The sequence below is a fragment of the Leuciscus leuciscus genome (genome assembly GCF_965113295.1).
Source record: "Leuciscus leuciscus genome assembly, chromosome: 17".
NCBI classification, from domain to species: Eukaryota; Metazoa; Chordata; class Actinopteri; order Cypriniformes; family Leuciscidae; genus Leuciscus; species Leuciscus leuciscus.
Window position 1 is genome coordinate 29,810,511 of NC_138741.1, and position 16,928 is coordinate 29,827,438.

A 16,928-nucleotide genomic window follows, 5' to 3' on the forward strand; every position below is an offset into this window, starting at 1 on the left:
GTCGGCCAAACTCGTGAATTCCGTATCTCAATCTAAGATTACTTGGGCCTAGTCTCTGTGCCAACCAATTTTAAAAAACAATAACTCAAAGACAATGAAAGCCTCTTAGCTGGACCTCAAAAAGGTGGCAGAAATAAGTGAAAGTGTTAGTGTCATCCTATGACATTTTTTTTCTTGTTCTTTTGAGGTGAAAGAGAGTAATTTATCCTTACTCTCAAATGTATTATTAATACATACCGTACCTAGTCAAACTAAATAATGTACAATGTCAAGCAGAGAATGCATTAGAATAGCGATACACCAGAATAACTCTGGAAATCCTCGTATCCTGGGACTAAAACAAACACCCTTACAGCCTTAATTTACATGACTAGCAAACAAACAGCTTTTGCTTTCGTCAACACGAATAAATTGGTTTGTACCCTGACAGAGTCTGGCACGCTGAACAACAGCGCTAACACAGAGCACAGGGCACACACACTCATAGACATCAACCCAACACCACACACACTCATAGACATCAACCCAACACCACCACCGTTGGGTTTTCATGTGTTATGGGGACATTAGCCCCTTTCACACAGCAATCCCGGTAAATTACCATACAATTGCCAGAACGACTTAACAAATTTTTGTAAACTTAAATAAAGTAAACTTTATTAAATTACAAAATGCGCTGTTCACACTTCACACAAGCAACATCATTCTGGATTTTTACTGGTAACAGACCATTCACACATCAGTTTCCTTAATACCGGTAAACTCTGTGACGATGTCATTTACCTGGAAGCGACCTCTAAAGTTGATGACAAATCTCTTCATCCGCCCGGACGAGGAAAATCGCTTTAGTTTCGGTATCACTCCAATTTGAAGACATTTGTAAACGGTGCTGAGTAAAGTTTTAGTAATTTCAGTACTTCAGCTTAAACTTCTTTTATTTAGTTGCATTTATTTTCATTAGTTGCAAAGACAGTATTTCTATTCTTTTAATTTAGTTTTTTCATCTATACAATTTCATTTATAATTTTATTTTAATATCTGCTTTATTTCAATTAACAACAACAACAACAACAAAATAAATGTAATAGCTTTTAGCTTTAGTTTACAATAACAACAGTGCTTCAACTGAAGAAAGAAAGCCATACAGAATTGGAATGATGTGTGGGTGAGTAAGTGATGACAGAAGTTTCTTTTTTTGGGTGAACTGTCCCTTTAAGAAAGCATACACATTCAATACTGATTTCATGTTGAATCAAAGTAAGATGCACATTAAATGTGACCTCTAACTGTAGTGACAGAGCTATTGCAAGTTTTAACACATTAAGACGGGCCACAGTGACAAACTGGGCCAAGGTTGCAACACAATAACTCCTGTAAACAAACACATTTTTTGAGCACTTCAGCTTGCACACAATGAACAAGAAAGCCAAAAAACAGATTGCCTTTCCAACTGTCTTGGAGAGCACCTTCAGCATTTAGACCAAAAATTTGGAAAATGTTCACAAAACCTGCAGCATCACTATATTAACCAATACTACAATCCTTTCTTAAGACATCTCACCAGCTTGCTCACTTCCCTATCATCATTTGCTAGGTATGGAGGGCGGATGACCTGAGGGGCGGCTGGCATCATTACCAGAGCAGATCGCCATCCATCCATCAGAGAGAGGCGGGATTAGAGAGTCACGCCGGGCCAAAACCACACACATACACACGGCTAGTCACAGACCTTTCTATATATAATCCATCCAGCTCTACCGGTTTCCGTGTCAAGGTTATGTCTGCTCTGTATGCAGCTCTCCTCCTCTGTAAAGGCCGGAGGGAGCCGCTGATCAATGTCTTCCCATCTCAACCCATTATGTTTCCCCTTAAAATACAAGGCCGACAGCACTGTCTAATCACTTTCCTTCATCTGAAATGTAGACGTCTGATCTACGGTCCAGCTGTGAATTTGAAAACCATCCAAAACACGAGACCCATTGATCTTGTCAGATCTCTGTCAGATTGATTGTGATAAATGTTTTTTCCCCATTAGAGTAATACACCAGGTATAGAGGAACGTGGTAATGCATCTTTTATTATCTCAGTGTTTTATGACAATAAAGCCAATATTCTCATTATTGTAATGGAAAAAAATTATATGTGTGTGTTTACTATGCATACGTGTTGTGGAGAAAGCCCTTATATGAAGATGGTTTAGGCATGTTTTATGCATGTTTTAGGCCGCTCATTTAGAATACTCTAAATTCACTAACTTTAGAAAGAGATTTCGATCAAATCCATGTGTGGACACACGTGTTGTGAATTAGGCAGAGATTTTTCGTGAGAAGTTCTCCTGTGCGTACAAATACGAAATTATCCAAACAATGATGAGTGAAAGAGACGCATTGTATGTATTGTTTTTTTTTACATAAAATGCCAATGGAAAATCAAGATGGAAACTTAATGATACAGTTTTTTTGTCTTTATTGGGCCCTGAGAGGTGGATTCTGGTTAAAATATCATTAAACAATAAAATTAAAACTACATTAAAAGGTCAAGAGCATTTTTAGAGTGTACCAACTAATTGACAAAAAATAGCATAATATATTTTGTATAAATGATGGTATTCAGTCCAAAGTCAAATGTGTTGCGCGGGATCCAAATGCAGCGTACTTTATTCAATAGACTCTAGACTTTACAAACACAGATTTAGGGAACAGTACTCAGGACAGGACAGACAGGACAAGCTGGACAACCAACAACAACACTCAACAGAACCAAAAACTCACAATGACTGAACTAAAACACAGGGCTTAAATACAAGGGCAAACAGGCTAAACAAGATAACAAGGGGGCGTGGTTGATCTGAAACACCTGGGGAGACTAATCAACATAATGGGGAACTGCGGAACACGGGACAAGACAGAGGAACACAGACATGAATCATTACAAAATGCCTGTGATTTCCTAGAATAACATTTATGGAAAAAAACCTTATTTAGCAAAAACACAGGATGTCATCAGGCAGGTTTCTACAAAATTATCACTCGCCATGTGATATGAGATGTGAGACTAAAAAATAAATAAAAATAAAAATAAAAAAAACACAGGAGGTGTTGGAAAAGGTTCATTTTGGCCTTGGTCTATAACAAAACAGTGAAATCTGATCTCATTACAGGAACCAATTTTATAGCAACTTCAAATGTCCTCAATTCATTTTTATACCAATTCTAAATATTATGCTAATAAGATCTGATTAATTTACCAACAGACAGATTATCTGTGTTTCTCCCATCTGTATGATAACATATATCAATATCTCAACCTGATCTCCTCCATACAACACTACATTTGCACAGCTTTATAATACAATATTCAATCCAATCCAGAGATAAACAGATGTTTTTGACTGTATTTAGCAATTATCCAAAAAAGAAGAAGGGAAAAAAGAGCTCATTTGATTACGCTTTCAATGAGACTTCATGTGAACCAAAACAAACAAAGAAAAAAAAATCTACCGAAGTCACTGCAGCTCCAACTGGAACAGACAGACATCAGACATGCAGGATTTCTGGAAATAAATATAGTGCTTGAGCAGCAGAGGACTGTTTTTATCATGTTTGGGAGAACCGCAGTGGTTCATTGATGCAGTGGACACGAACGACACGTGGATCAAGAGACGCCCATTAAATGCTATGCTTTGGCCTTACTAAACAACACTGTTGAAGACACTATTGTCTACTGTGGAGCTGCTTTACAGAAGAATTTGAATTTGTCTCATATTTGATGAAGTTTGAATCATTGATCATTATTTTTCTGTTCCTGTTTTACCGTGAATCTACTTTGAAACAATCTTTATTGGATAAAGTGCTATAGAAATAAATGTGACTTGGCTTGGCTATGGACTAGAGAATAAAGATACTGCTATGATAATATGCAAGAATGGCAAGAGACAAAGTGAGCTCCAATTAAAGCTAAAAATACTGTAATTTGAATCCTTTCTTGTCATTTTGACAATCAACAGGGTCTAAAAATCCACTTCGCAGGAGTGGAGCAGCGGAGTATGCTGGAGATAAAGGCACAGCAGCAGACGGCGAGTTATCTGTTCTTTAATGCCATGGTGTGTTGAGTTTGCACGGTGGGTCGCTCTATCTCAGCACGGAACAATGGGCCTCACTTTGACTGCCTACAGGATCCGCCAACTCCGAGAGATACACACTCGATTCATTTGCAGGGGAAATCAAGAAAAACTACTCGTTCTTTAGTTCGGTCTTCTGGGAAACCATTCAAAGACGTGCCTGGAACCAAAAGCATTACAAAACCAAATGAATAGTATTATGAAAGGTAATTCAAGAAAAAAAAAAAGCCCAATACCATCAGGACATTACTATTGAGCAAAATCATGGTCAAAAGTTGGGGGTCCGTAAGATTTTTTTAAGTCTCTTATACTCACCAAGGCTGCATTTATTTGATAAAATAAAGATGTAATATTTTGAAAGATATGCTGCTCAAGAAACATTTCTTGTTATTAGTGTTGTGCTATAAATAAAGGTGACTTGACCGTTTAATATTTTTGTGGAAACCATGATACATTTTATTTGTCAGGATTCTTTGATGAATAAAAAAGTTCAAAAGAACAGCTTTTATTTGAAATAGAAATGTTTTCTAACATGTCTTGAAAAGAATGAAAGAATACATTTATTTCTTAAAATTTTGAATGGTAGTGTATCTGACCACAATTATAAAAAACAGTTATCACTAACTGCTTCGATTATCTTTCCAAGTAATCAAACTTAGTAAAAAGCGTTTTTGCTCTTTGGATTAACATGCACTGATGCCACGTGGCTACGCGGAAGCGATAAATAATTATGTATTATACATTTTTAAGGCCAGACAAGTAGTTTGTTGAGGGTTGATCTGTAAAGAAGGACTACACGCCTGTGCACACACACATATATATATATATATATATATATATATATATATATATATATATTCAAACGTGCATTCCTATGGACTAAACACGTGATGCGCATGTTCGCGATGTCTGTGTTTGCGCAGAGGTTAGTGTAGGTTTGCACAGAGATAACGGATAATTGTTTGCACCTTGGAACCTATTCCCGGGAGTCGTTCTGGAGACACCAGGCACTGTTTTGTGGCGGCCAGAGCGCATTGAGGGTTTTCTGTTAGAACGGTGTCGTGTTAGCGGCCCCTAAGTTAATAACTAATGATCTTCGCAACGGAAGTGAATCAATCAATCAAAACTAACTTTACTTACGCCTACCGCCCAACTTTGGGCATAGGCCACGAACAAGGGCTCTCCAGTCGTCCCGGTCCTGGGCCAACTTCTAAAACTAACTTTAGCTGGACAATAACTTTATCCTAGAGCTGTTGTAAACCAAAACAATCTCTGTTACTGTAATTTCCTATTATCACTGTAAAGCTGCTTTGAAACAATTCATATTGTTAAAAGCGCTATATACAGTAAATGAAGGTGACTTGACTTGATGAATCATTCAATTTAACAACCAGAAATGATCATTAAGAAAGTAAAAAAGAAATATTGCATAATATTTCCAGTTTTTACAGAGCACATTCAAGTTCAGATTTAGTGCTTTAATTGGAGCAGTTGTTCATTTGACTTTAGCGAGTGACATGCAGCATTATGAAAGTGCCAAAGTCATGACTGCATGACACAGAGAAAATAAACTCCCCGCTTCTCTCCGCTTCTGCCCTCGAGTTCCTTGTTTTCACTCGCTCTCCTACAGTAATTTCAGAGCTAAAGAGATGGAACGACAACTCAAAGTGTGAGACTGTGGCTTTACGACTGGAATCCATCATCAAAGAGCAATTAAACTGATTGGGCTTGAACGGGGGCACGTCGTCGGAATTATCACTATCCTCGTGCTGCCATCAGAGGGCGGGACTCGAGGGGTGTGGAATTTCCAGACTGTGAAAGGTTAGGAGGCGCCCGGTGAGAACGCCATTGGCCACCACAATTAATTACAGGATTCAACAGCGCAAATATGACATTTGATGAGCCGGTGTGAACGTGGTGCAGATACACAAGCTGTGTTTGTGTATAAGACGGTCAAAATGAGAATTCCTTCGCCTACTAAAATACAGCTGTCTCAACATGGGGAGTCTGCCATGGAGCTTGACTTCATGCATATTTCAGAAATTATAGACACAATGATCTTGCTCAATACTTCAATACTGTGCTCAGAGGTGTAAATAGTATCTAGAGGTGTAAAGAGTACAGATACTTTACAGTAAAAATGACTCAGTTACAAGTTACCAATTCCAATAGAATTGATTAAAAGTATTAAGAGTGTCTGTAACAGTGTTTTGCTTGTACTGAATGTAGGTTTAAAGATGCACTAGTCCTCAACACCTAAGAGACATGCCAGTGGAAAACAAGAAATAGTTGCTTTGTGAGGAGAGCAATCACATATTTATTTTTTAAGATCGAAATAAAACTGAACAACTCAAAATTGCAATAAATCAAGGTTGACAGAACAGCCTCTTAAATGTCTACAAACAATTTGAAATCCTTCAAAAAGCTCTCTTCAATATAACAAATAAAAACTTTTTTTTTTAAAAAGGTACTATTAAATATTCCAAGCCTATTTGCACTGTACATGCTGGTTTCGGCCTCATCAGCGGCTGTGGTCATGTCCTCATCTCATATATAAAACACCTGTGATTCACTACTACCTGATAATAACAATGCATTCACAGTTGTTGTTGTTGTTTTGGGCGTATGCCTACCATCACAATGTCATTGCCATAAAAAAACAACAATGCAGATATTCCGGAAAACAAAAAAAGCAGCAAGTCGGATCTGAACAGATGCAATACACAGAGTGGACGCCAATAATTTTAGATCAGATCAGATCAGATCAGATTTTCTCACAAAATCTTTCAGTTTTGGGACATTAAAATGATGATTACCACCCAAAATAAAAACTTCATAGTCACTGTTGAGCATCTTTATTTTATTTGTTCACTAAAGTCAGTTTTATTCTCATTTGGCACTTACAAATATATATACACTCTGTCTCCACAGAGCATTTTAAGACGCACTCCCAACATGTTCCAAAAAACAATCTGAAGCACTATGATGACTTCTAAGATGGTCTGTTCAGCTAAAATCGAAGGAAAACATCACAAATATCCTCTAGGGAGACTATAATCCCAGTATGCATTAAGTCAACTATGGCAGAAAGGAAGTGTGAGAAATGTTAATCATAAATAGAGCCTCATTCAACACTGAAAAATTATTAACAAATAATTTGATGTGCTTCGCATTTCATGCTTTTAGAACAATGCACTGTTAACTTATATTAGAATTTTTATGTATATTTATATTGACATATTTATTAAAACCAAATCACATCAAAGTTTCAGTAAGTTTGTGTTTGTGTTTTTATTTTATTTATTTTTTTGCATTGCTTCAAAATTTATGGAAGCTATTTTCTGCCAATTTTAAACAAATCAATTAAATGATAAAAATGAAAACTAAAACCAGATTGACCATTTGAATATAGACAACTGTACTTATTTAACATTGGCAGAAAATGCCTTCCATAAAAAGTAGCTACAATAATACAGTAAAAAGCATATACATGTAGCTTTTATCTATTAATTCTAGGTGTTGTTTGTCTATTATTTATAGTCTCCTTCTTTAAGGCTCATTAGTCATCAAATCCTCTGTACACACTGCAGGTGTTATGAAGGTTGCCGGTACGGATGTGCAGCTTTTAATCTCACCAAGCTGAGTGCTTACAGCTCACAGATCATCATTTCAAGTCATCTCAAGTTCATTTCAATTCTGACGTGACCAAGCTGATGCCTATGCAGACAGCTTATTGCAAGGCAAGTCACTGAGTTTCCAAATTCATCTTTAATAAATAAAAACAAATCAGACAGAGAGCAAGAGCACATTGATGCTGCTCCTGATTGGCCCAAAGGCAGCCTTGAGAGGCAGGCTGACTGAAGACATCATTGTGAACGTAGTAGTTGTCATGCTTATGAGCGTGAAACTGCAGGCAAGATGGATGGTGGGATATAAATTAGGAGTCAGCAGGGTGAAGTGGGCAGTCGGTCTCTAACAAACCTCCACGGTTCTGTCAATCAAACAAGCATCCCAGCGGACTGTTTGGGGAGTCTCATTCATATTGCACACAACAATGATTAAGCTCACTGAAATGGCCAGTTCCAATCTGACTGGCTGGCTTTAATTCCAAATGAACCTTTTACAGGCTTTTTTTTTTCTAGAAAAGAGTCAAAAATACTGATGACATGATCTTGTTTGCATGATTTTGCATTTGCATGGTTTTAGCTGTGACCAGAGGATATTGAATCCAGTGTATTGGATATTTAAAATATATATATAATTTACAATATAATTTATTAAAAATAATTACATATAATTATTATATATAATAAAAAAATCAAAAAATCCAATGTATTGGAAAAGCTGTAGGACATGTCAAATGTTAAATAATGTAAAAATGAAAAAAATCTGTCATTAATTACTCACCCTCATGTCGTTCCAAACCCGCAAGACTTTTGTTCATCTTCGGAACACAAATGAAGTCCCTCCGTTGACAGCTATGTGACTACCACTTTCAAATCCCAGAAAGGTAGTAAAGACATTACGAAAGTCTTACAGGTTTGGAACGACATGAATGGCAGAATTTTCATTTCTGGGTAAACTAACCTTAACACATATACATATAACTTTTCAAATATAATCAATTAATAATCAATTATTACTCAAATTGTATACATTTATATAAATATAAGTGCTGGGCAGCGATTAATCTCGATTAATCGTATCCAAAATAAAAGTTTGTGTTTACATAATATGTGTGTGTATTGTGTATAATTATTTTGTATAAATACACACATGTGCATATATATATATATATATATATATATATATATATATATATATAAAAATGTAAAATAAAAACACTTTACATGTCAGTCAGACAGTCCTTTCTATCTAAGTGGGTATTTGTTGAAAAAAGAAAAACCTGGACAAATGAAAGTTTTTTGGGGGTCAGAATAAGCTGTGGAGCTCAAAAAAGTCTGGCTACACAAGACTAGAATAAGGATCCTACGAGACTAGAATGAGCAGAGAGAGAGGCAGTGAGATGGAAATTGGATGTTAGTGCCAGAAGAACGAATTCAAATTGATTCTCATGTCATAAGAGTGATACCGCATGAGAAAATGGGTTTATTTCAATATGACCAACTGTAAAACGGTCTTCAAATATCAATCTGGTTTGTGTTTACATCATCGTCCCTTGACGCTTTTGCATTCTGTTCTTTTTAAAGCGACCAACTGTGTCACGACCTCTGTGTAAGGGTCGATTATAGCTACAGTCCACGACAGCAAAACCTGATCCAATCTACTCGATGCATCTGTGCCACAGTCAACCTGCCAGCAAAATACTCCCTCCATACTTCAGCAGAGATCCAATTATTAGATTGGCTCTTAGCACAGAAAGAGCTGACCACGTTTATTTGAAACACCTAATGGAATTGCAATGAAATGTTTAATTCAAACGCCAGTTACCTTTCCACATTATCCAGGTTTCCGGCCACTCCGAGTCCTCCAATGGCGTAAAGCTTGCCGTCGTACACCACGCTGTTGTGCCGGCAGCGCGGGACTGTCATCCGAGACACAAGATTCCAATTATCCAGCAGGGACATGTAGCACCACACGTCTGCCAGCGTGACTCCCGACTCAATGCCACCTAAAGAGGGTACAAGACCAAGCAAATGAGTGCTGAAGTCTCCATTTACACCCTCCGACATCACACCTTCATTAATACAGATCTGAAGGAAAGATGCATTAAAAAAAAAAAAACACTCCACACTCACATCTCCCTTTCTCTCGGGGATTCAGTTTTAGCTGGTTCCAAAAAAAGACTGTTTTAGTGACAGTTTAAGTCGTGACATGATAACTGTGTTGAAATGACTGGGAGAAATGACTGAGAAAATTTGATTATAATTTAAAATTTAAGTTTAAGGCAGCAACTGAACATAAGTTATTATAATATTATATAAGCTACATTTTTAACTTACGTTTTTACAATGCATTTCTTTATAAAAATATTTTATATAATATATATATATATATATATATATATATATATATATATATACATATACATATATATACATATACATATACATATACATATATATACATATACATATACATATATATATATACATATACATATACATATACATATATATACATATACATATATATATATACATTATATATATACATTATATATATATATATATATATATATATATATATATATATATATATATATATATACATATATACATATACACATAATTAATATTACATATAATAATAATGAACTTTATAAATAAGTAAATATATAAAATACACAGCTGCAGACAGGGACACAGCTGTTGCAAGTGATGGAGAAATGCTGTTAATGAGCTGAGAACAGAGAGACTGGCTGTTTTTTGGCTGGCTGAGAGCATAAAGAGAAGCTGGAAGAGTGTTTTTGTTAAAACGTTTTGGAGTTTTGAGTTGATTATTAAAAAGAAACCAGTGACTTGATCTCTGCCTGGACTCGATTTGTGAAGCAAGTTGCAACCCACACTTTGGTGATACCCTACCTCTCACGATGCCACAATATACAAAACAACTTAACTCTTTATTGTATATATATTTTTGGCACTAAAGGCCCTTTCACACCGAGCGTGACGAGATAAAGCTAAGTGCATCGCTGACGGATGAAGCTTTCACACTGAACGCGAAACGACTGATTGCCTTCAGCTAATTCATGCCTGTACGATAGGTGGCGCTGACCGAGAATGCATCTCATGTATGCATCTCGTAGGTTTTCCAATTTGGCTTTAACCTCATCCGCTGCACAACAGTACATTGAGATAAATAAAGTGTGGTACTACACAGTAGTACCTGTGATCTACAACTGCGATCTAAAACATATTTTGATTAAATAATGGGCAGACGTGCATTGTTTGTAGGGTTTTATAATAAACTGAACACCACACCTGCTTAGGATTTCTCATTCTTTATTGTTATAAAAAAATACCCAGAGCTGAAAAACACATACAGAACATATATCGCCCTAATATATTTATTTGGCTTCATGTTTCATCTGTTGTTCATGTGCAGCACTGTGCGGAACTCAGAAATGAACACAGCATCATCATTCAAAAGGACAAGGAATTATGATCACAAAATATGATTGACAGCTCTACAGCAAATGAACTCTTTGACTCATAACAGACACGCACGGAAGAAAACCGCTCTGTACGCTAATTCAGTGGAAAATTAATCATATATAGAAAATGTTAGAATAAAACTGTTCTCAGACACCAATGTGCGTACCAATGATAACATCCATTCTCTTCTCTCGACCGGAATATTTCGGTGTTTACACAGGTTTTCAAAACGTACTCGGTTACTAACGTAACCTCGGTTCTCTCTAGAAGAGGGAACGAGTACTTGCGTAAGAAAATCTTACGCTAGGGGAAAACCTCTTTTCCTCGAGATATTGAAGCCAAAAATTATCCTTAATTTTGCAATAATGTAAAACGCATTGCAGCAGCATGCAGACATGGGCGAGACAGCTCGCGCGCCCATTGGCTGCTCTGCGGCAACTGCACCAGCCTATCGATAGAGGCTCCTCATGACGTCAGAACCAATGAGGGCGCTTCGCGCCCATTACGTCATGTCCCGCCGAAGTCGGGTGGGGCCAGGGCTATAAATACGGCCCAGAGAGGCTGGTTTGGTCAGTTTTTCATCGCTGAAGCGAATCAGAACATGACGCATGCACGGCAAGATACGCAAGTACTCGTTCCCTCTTCTAGAGAGAACCGAGGTTACGTTAGTAACCGAGTACGTTCTCTTACGAGAGGTCTCTCGTACTTGCGTAAGAAAATCTTACGCTAGGGGAACACAATGTAAAACGCCGTGCGTGCTTGAGACATAGCACTAAAGTCCCAGGGGCAGGTGCCCGGGGCTCATACAGTGCCTAATCACAAGGGACTCACAGGGAATCCGGGAAGAGGGGCTAGAATAGCATCATTCCTGTAATATAAAGCTCTGATAAGAGCATATTATATCAAGTGTTCCACACAGCCAGGGCGAACTCGGCCTGGACTGATAAATAAGGGGGACTTACACACTGCCCACAGAAGTATATAGGCGATCAGTGATCGACGCTCTAGCAGTTTCAGCATCCCGAGTCGATAGCATCGGGCGGGCAGTACTGAAAAATTAAACCTAGAGCAACTTAGCTTGTAAAGCGGGAACCTCGAGGTTATAAAACCTTATAAATGTAGACGGGGAGGCCCAGCCTGCCGCCATACAGATATCTTGCAAGGCAATCCCACTGGACCAAGCCCACGACGAGGCCATGCCTCTTGTGGAGTGCGCTTTGACACCTATCCGGCATTGCAGGCCCCTGGATGTGTAAGCTAGCGCAATAGCATCCACTATCCATCTGGATAGACTCTGTTTTGACGCAGCTAGTCCCTTAGAACGTCCGCTGAACAAAACGAAGAGCTGCTCCGTCTGTCTGAAAACAGATGAGCGAGACACATATGCCCTTAACGCCCTGACCGGGCAAAGGAAGCCTGCGTCACCTTCCTCTTCAGATACCGGCAGGGCCGACAGGGAGATAACCTGTGCCCTAAACGGTGTATTGAGGGATTTAGGAACGTATCCGTGCTTTGGTTTGAGTATGACTCTCGAGTCATTAGGTCCAAACTCCACACACGTCGCGCTCACTGAGAGCGCTTGCAGATCCCCTATGCGCTTCACTGAAGCGAGAGCCAGAAGAAACACTGTTTTGAAAGACAAGAGTTTCAGGTCTATTGACTGTATTGGCTCGAATGGGGCACCTTTCATGGCTTCCAGAACCGTGGAGAGGTCCCAAACGGGAACTGAGGGAGGTCTGGGAGGGTTCAGCCTCTTAGCTCCTCTAAGGAAGCGAATGACCAGATCGTTCCTTCCTAGTGACTGGCCGAGCGGTGGTTCAGCGAACGCTGCTATGGCCGCCACATAAACTTTGAGCGTGGATGGGGTTCTACCCTTATCCAGCAGCTCTTGTAAAAAAGAGAGGATCTCCGTCACCCCACAGCATGAGGGCGGAGTACCACTCGCTGCACACCAGCTAGTGAACACAGACCATTTTGAGGCATAGAGCCGCCTCGTGGATGGAGCTCTAGCCTGTGTGATCGTGTTTAACACTCCCGCTGGGAGGTTAACGGGTACCCGTTGATGGCCCACACGTGCAGGGACCAACGCTCCGGGTAAGGATGCAAGATCGAGCCGTTCGCCTGTGTGAGGAGATCCCTCCTCACCGGTATCGGCCACGGGGTGGTACTCGTCAGCTGCATCAGGACTGGAAACCAGGCTTGGTTTGTCCAGAATGGGGCGACGAGCAGCACTGGGCATCCGCTCTCCCTGATTCGCTCTAACACCTGGGGTAGGAGCGTGACAGGGGGAAACGCATAGAGCGGGCAGCGGGGCCAGACGTGAGCCAGCGCGTCCCTGCTCTTGGAGAAAAATTCTTGGCAATGAGCGTTCTCTTGAGACGCAAATAGGTCTATTTTCGCTCTGCCAAACGTCTTCCACAGCAGTTCGACTGTCTGCGGGTGCAAAGACCATTCTCCTGCCGGAATATTGTTTCTGGACAGTCTGTCTGGCCCCACATTCAGAAGGCCGGGCACATGCGCTGCCCTGAGCGAGCGCAGATTGTGCTGAGCCCAGATCAGGAGGCGTTCCGTCAGCCTGTGAAGGATTCTGGATCTGATACCTCCTTGGTGATTTATGTAAGCCACCACTGACATGTTGTCCGAACGGACCAAGACGTGGTGTCTTTTTATATGGGGACAAAAACGCCTCAGCGCGTTGTCGACTGCCATCATTTCCAGGCAGTTTATATGCAGAAGCTTTTCCCGTTCCGACCACTGGCCGAATAACGGTCTGCCCTCGAGCAGCGCTCCCCATCCCGAGGTTGAGGCGTCCGTAGACACCACCTTCACACTCGAGGAAGTCCCCAGGCTTACACCTAACCGGTACCAGTCGGTCACTGTCCGAGGTTTCAGAGCTGCAACGCATTTCTGATCGACCTTGAGGAGCGCGAGACCGGAGGTCCAAGCTCTGCGCGGCGCGCGCGCTTTCAACCAGTACTGCAGCGGGCGCATGCGAAGCAGACCCAGCTGAAGCACTGAGGATGCTGAAGCCATGAGACCCAGCATCCTCTGAAACTTTTTGAGCGGGACCAAAGCGTTGTGGCGAAAAATCTCTGTCATGCGCTGAATACTTAGTCTGCGCTGCGGCGACAGCTGTGCTGTCATAGACAGCGAGTCCAAATCTGTGCCCAGAAAGGATATTTTCTGACTGGGAGACAGCGAACTCTTCGCCCAATTGACTGTGAGACCTAAATTCTCGAGGTGATCGAGTAATATGGTCCTGTGTTCTATGAGCTCCGACTGTGATCGAGCTAGAACCAGCCAATCGTCCAGATAATTCAGCACTCGTATGCCTCGCAGCCTGAGGGGTGCGAGCGCTGCATCCATGCACATCGTGAATACGCGAGGTGCCAGGGATAGGCCAAATGGCAGGACTGTGTACTGATATGCCTGACCCTCGAAGGCGAATCTCAAAAATCGCCTGTGACGTGACGCTACTTGTATTTGGAAATAAGCGTCTTTCAGATCTATCGACATGAACCAGTCCCCTTGGCAAATTTGCGAGAGGATTTTCTTGGTCGTGAGCATTCTGAACCGTCGTTTCAGAAGTGCTTTGTTTAGCCGTCTTAGATCTAGAATGGGTCTGAGACCCCCGTCTTTCTTGGGTACCAGAAAATATCTGCTGTACATGCCCCCTTCGCTCTGAGCTTGTGATAAGGGTTCTATAGCCCCTTTGCTCAGTAGCTTCGCTATTTCGGCTCGAAGTAGGTGTGCTACTTCCTTTTTCACCGTAGTTTCGATTCGCGCCGCTTTGCGTTGCGGGCGTCGATCGAACTGTACCGAATAGCCTCTTTCTATAATGTTCAGCACCCACTCTGAGACCCCGGGGAGCTCTGCCCACGCTTTCGCGTGAGTGGCTAGGGGTGGAATGATATCTGGGCTCTGGCCGCGATCTAGTGGCGAGCGGAGAGCAACAGTGTGCTGTAACATGAGCGCCGCGTTTGCAGCGTGCGAGACTGGGGGCGCGCTGATCACAGCGAGCGGTCTGCCCGCGCTCAGTTCTCCTGCAGCTGTGTGCTGAGGGAGAGCGAGCGTGGTGAGCCCCGTGGGGTTTAATATGTCTGTGAGCGAATGAGGGCGCGGGACAACGGGCCCATGCATAATGCTGAGAACACCGTCTGTTTGTGCAGACTGTATGTGCGTTGGTTTCGTTTTTACAGAAACCGTGAGACATGTAGCGTGTAGTGTTTGCGGGCACTGGGGCGTGGGCACAATCACTACATTTGGTGCACAACCGACATGAGTCGGTTTTATTTGTGCGGGCCGTGTGTGGCGGGCCGCGTCTGTGTGTAGGAATGGGCACTGGGCAGTGGGCATATTTACTACACTCATAACACCATCGGCCGTGGCCGGAATACCAGAAAATACACTCTTTTTGGGATTTATCTGGGTCGCCGTAAAAACGGCGTTTGTGTGCAGGCAAGCGGGCTGTACTGCCGACTTGTTTACTGCGAAATACGCTGGAACAGTCGCAATTACTGGAACTGAGCGAGCGAAAATTTTCGGTGGAAGTTCGGCCGCAGCGGGACTTGAACACCGTCGCTTCCGTAGGCTGGCTAGGAAGACTTAGAGGCCTCGGGCTTTACCTCAATCCTCGGCCGTGGCCCACGCGGCGGGGGGCGGCGGCCGGCGGAGCGAGAGCGCGGTCTCTGATCCTTGGGCTGACGGCGCTGTGGGGCGGCGGCAGCTGAGGGTTGCGGCTGAGAGCTGCGAGCAGACGGCTGTTTTGAGCGACCTGCTGCGGAGCTCGAGCGCTTGGGCAGGAAATGTTTCATGGCCTGCGATGTCTTTTGAACCTCGGCGAATCTGTCTGCGAAATCCTTGACAGAAGATCCGAAGAGGCCAGCGGGGGAGACGGGGGCGTCGAGAAAAGCAGAGCGCTCCGAATCCGACATCTCCGAGAGCGTTAACCAGAGGTGTCTTTCAGCAACGGTGAGAGACGCCATGTTCCGCCCCATGGCCTGCGCGGCGGATTTAGTGGCGCGAAGGGCGAGATCCGTCGCGCTCCTCAAATCCGTGAGATTCACAGCTTTCTCACACTTCCTCGTCCAATTTGCGGAGAAGGTTGGCTTGGAAGATCTGGAGCACGGCCATTGAATGAAGCGCCGAGACAGCCTGCCCGGCGGCGGTGTAAGCGCGACCGTGCAGGGCTGAGGTAGTACGGCAGGCTTTAGATGGCAGCGCCGTCTTAGCGCGCCGTCCAGCAGAGGGCGGGCAAAGATAGGCGGCTACCGCTTCCTCGACGGGAGGAAGAGAGTGGTACCCTTTGTCCTTAGCACCGTCGACTACGGAGAATGCTGCGGACACGGGAGCACGCACTCTGGCTGAAAAGGGGGCGCTCCAAGACTTAGCTACCTCTTCGTGAAGCTCAGGAAGGAAGGGAGCTGGTCTTGAAGGATTTGAAGCACGTTCCCTTTGTAGAAAACAGCCGTCCAGGCGGTTGAGTGCAGGCTGTTGGGGCGTCGACCACTCAAGGCCGAGGCTCTCGACGGCCTGCTCGAGCAGACGCATCAGCTCCGCCTCGATGCTAGCTCTTTTCCCAGAGGGCCGGTGAGAGGGTGGTGCGAGGTCCGCGGAGCTCGACCAGTCCTCACTGCCCGACGCCAGGATAGAGCAACTGTCGTCCTCCACTCGTAAAGCTTCCTCATAGT

At 42.4% G+C, this 16,928-nt stretch overlaps 2 protein-coding genes across 2 annotated transcripts in view; both read right to left on the minus strand.

Annotated features, from left to right (window-relative positions):
* The window catches only part of LOC309479384 (uncharacterized protein), a 75,778-nt gene extending 61,321 nt beyond the window's left edge, over positions 1–14,457 (minus strand). The window contains exon 1 of the mRNA XM_082143496.1: positions 11,491–14,457. Within this exon, the coding sequence (XP_081999622.1) occupies positions 12,302–14,143 (1,842 nt within the window). The 5' untranslated portion in view covers positions 14,144–14,457 and the 3' untranslated portion in view covers positions 11,491–12,301. The remainder of the gene's footprint in view (positions 1–11,490) is intronic.
* LOC309479364 (kelch-like protein 29) overlaps positions 1–16,928 on the minus strand; it is a 199,002-nt gene that overhangs the window by 30,909 nt on the left and 151,165 nt on the right. The window contains exon 11 of the mRNA XM_082143455.1: positions 9,572–9,752. Coding sequence (XP_081999581.1) covers positions 9,572–9,752 — 181 coding nt within the window. The remainder of the gene's footprint in view (positions 1–9,571; positions 9,753–16,928) is intronic.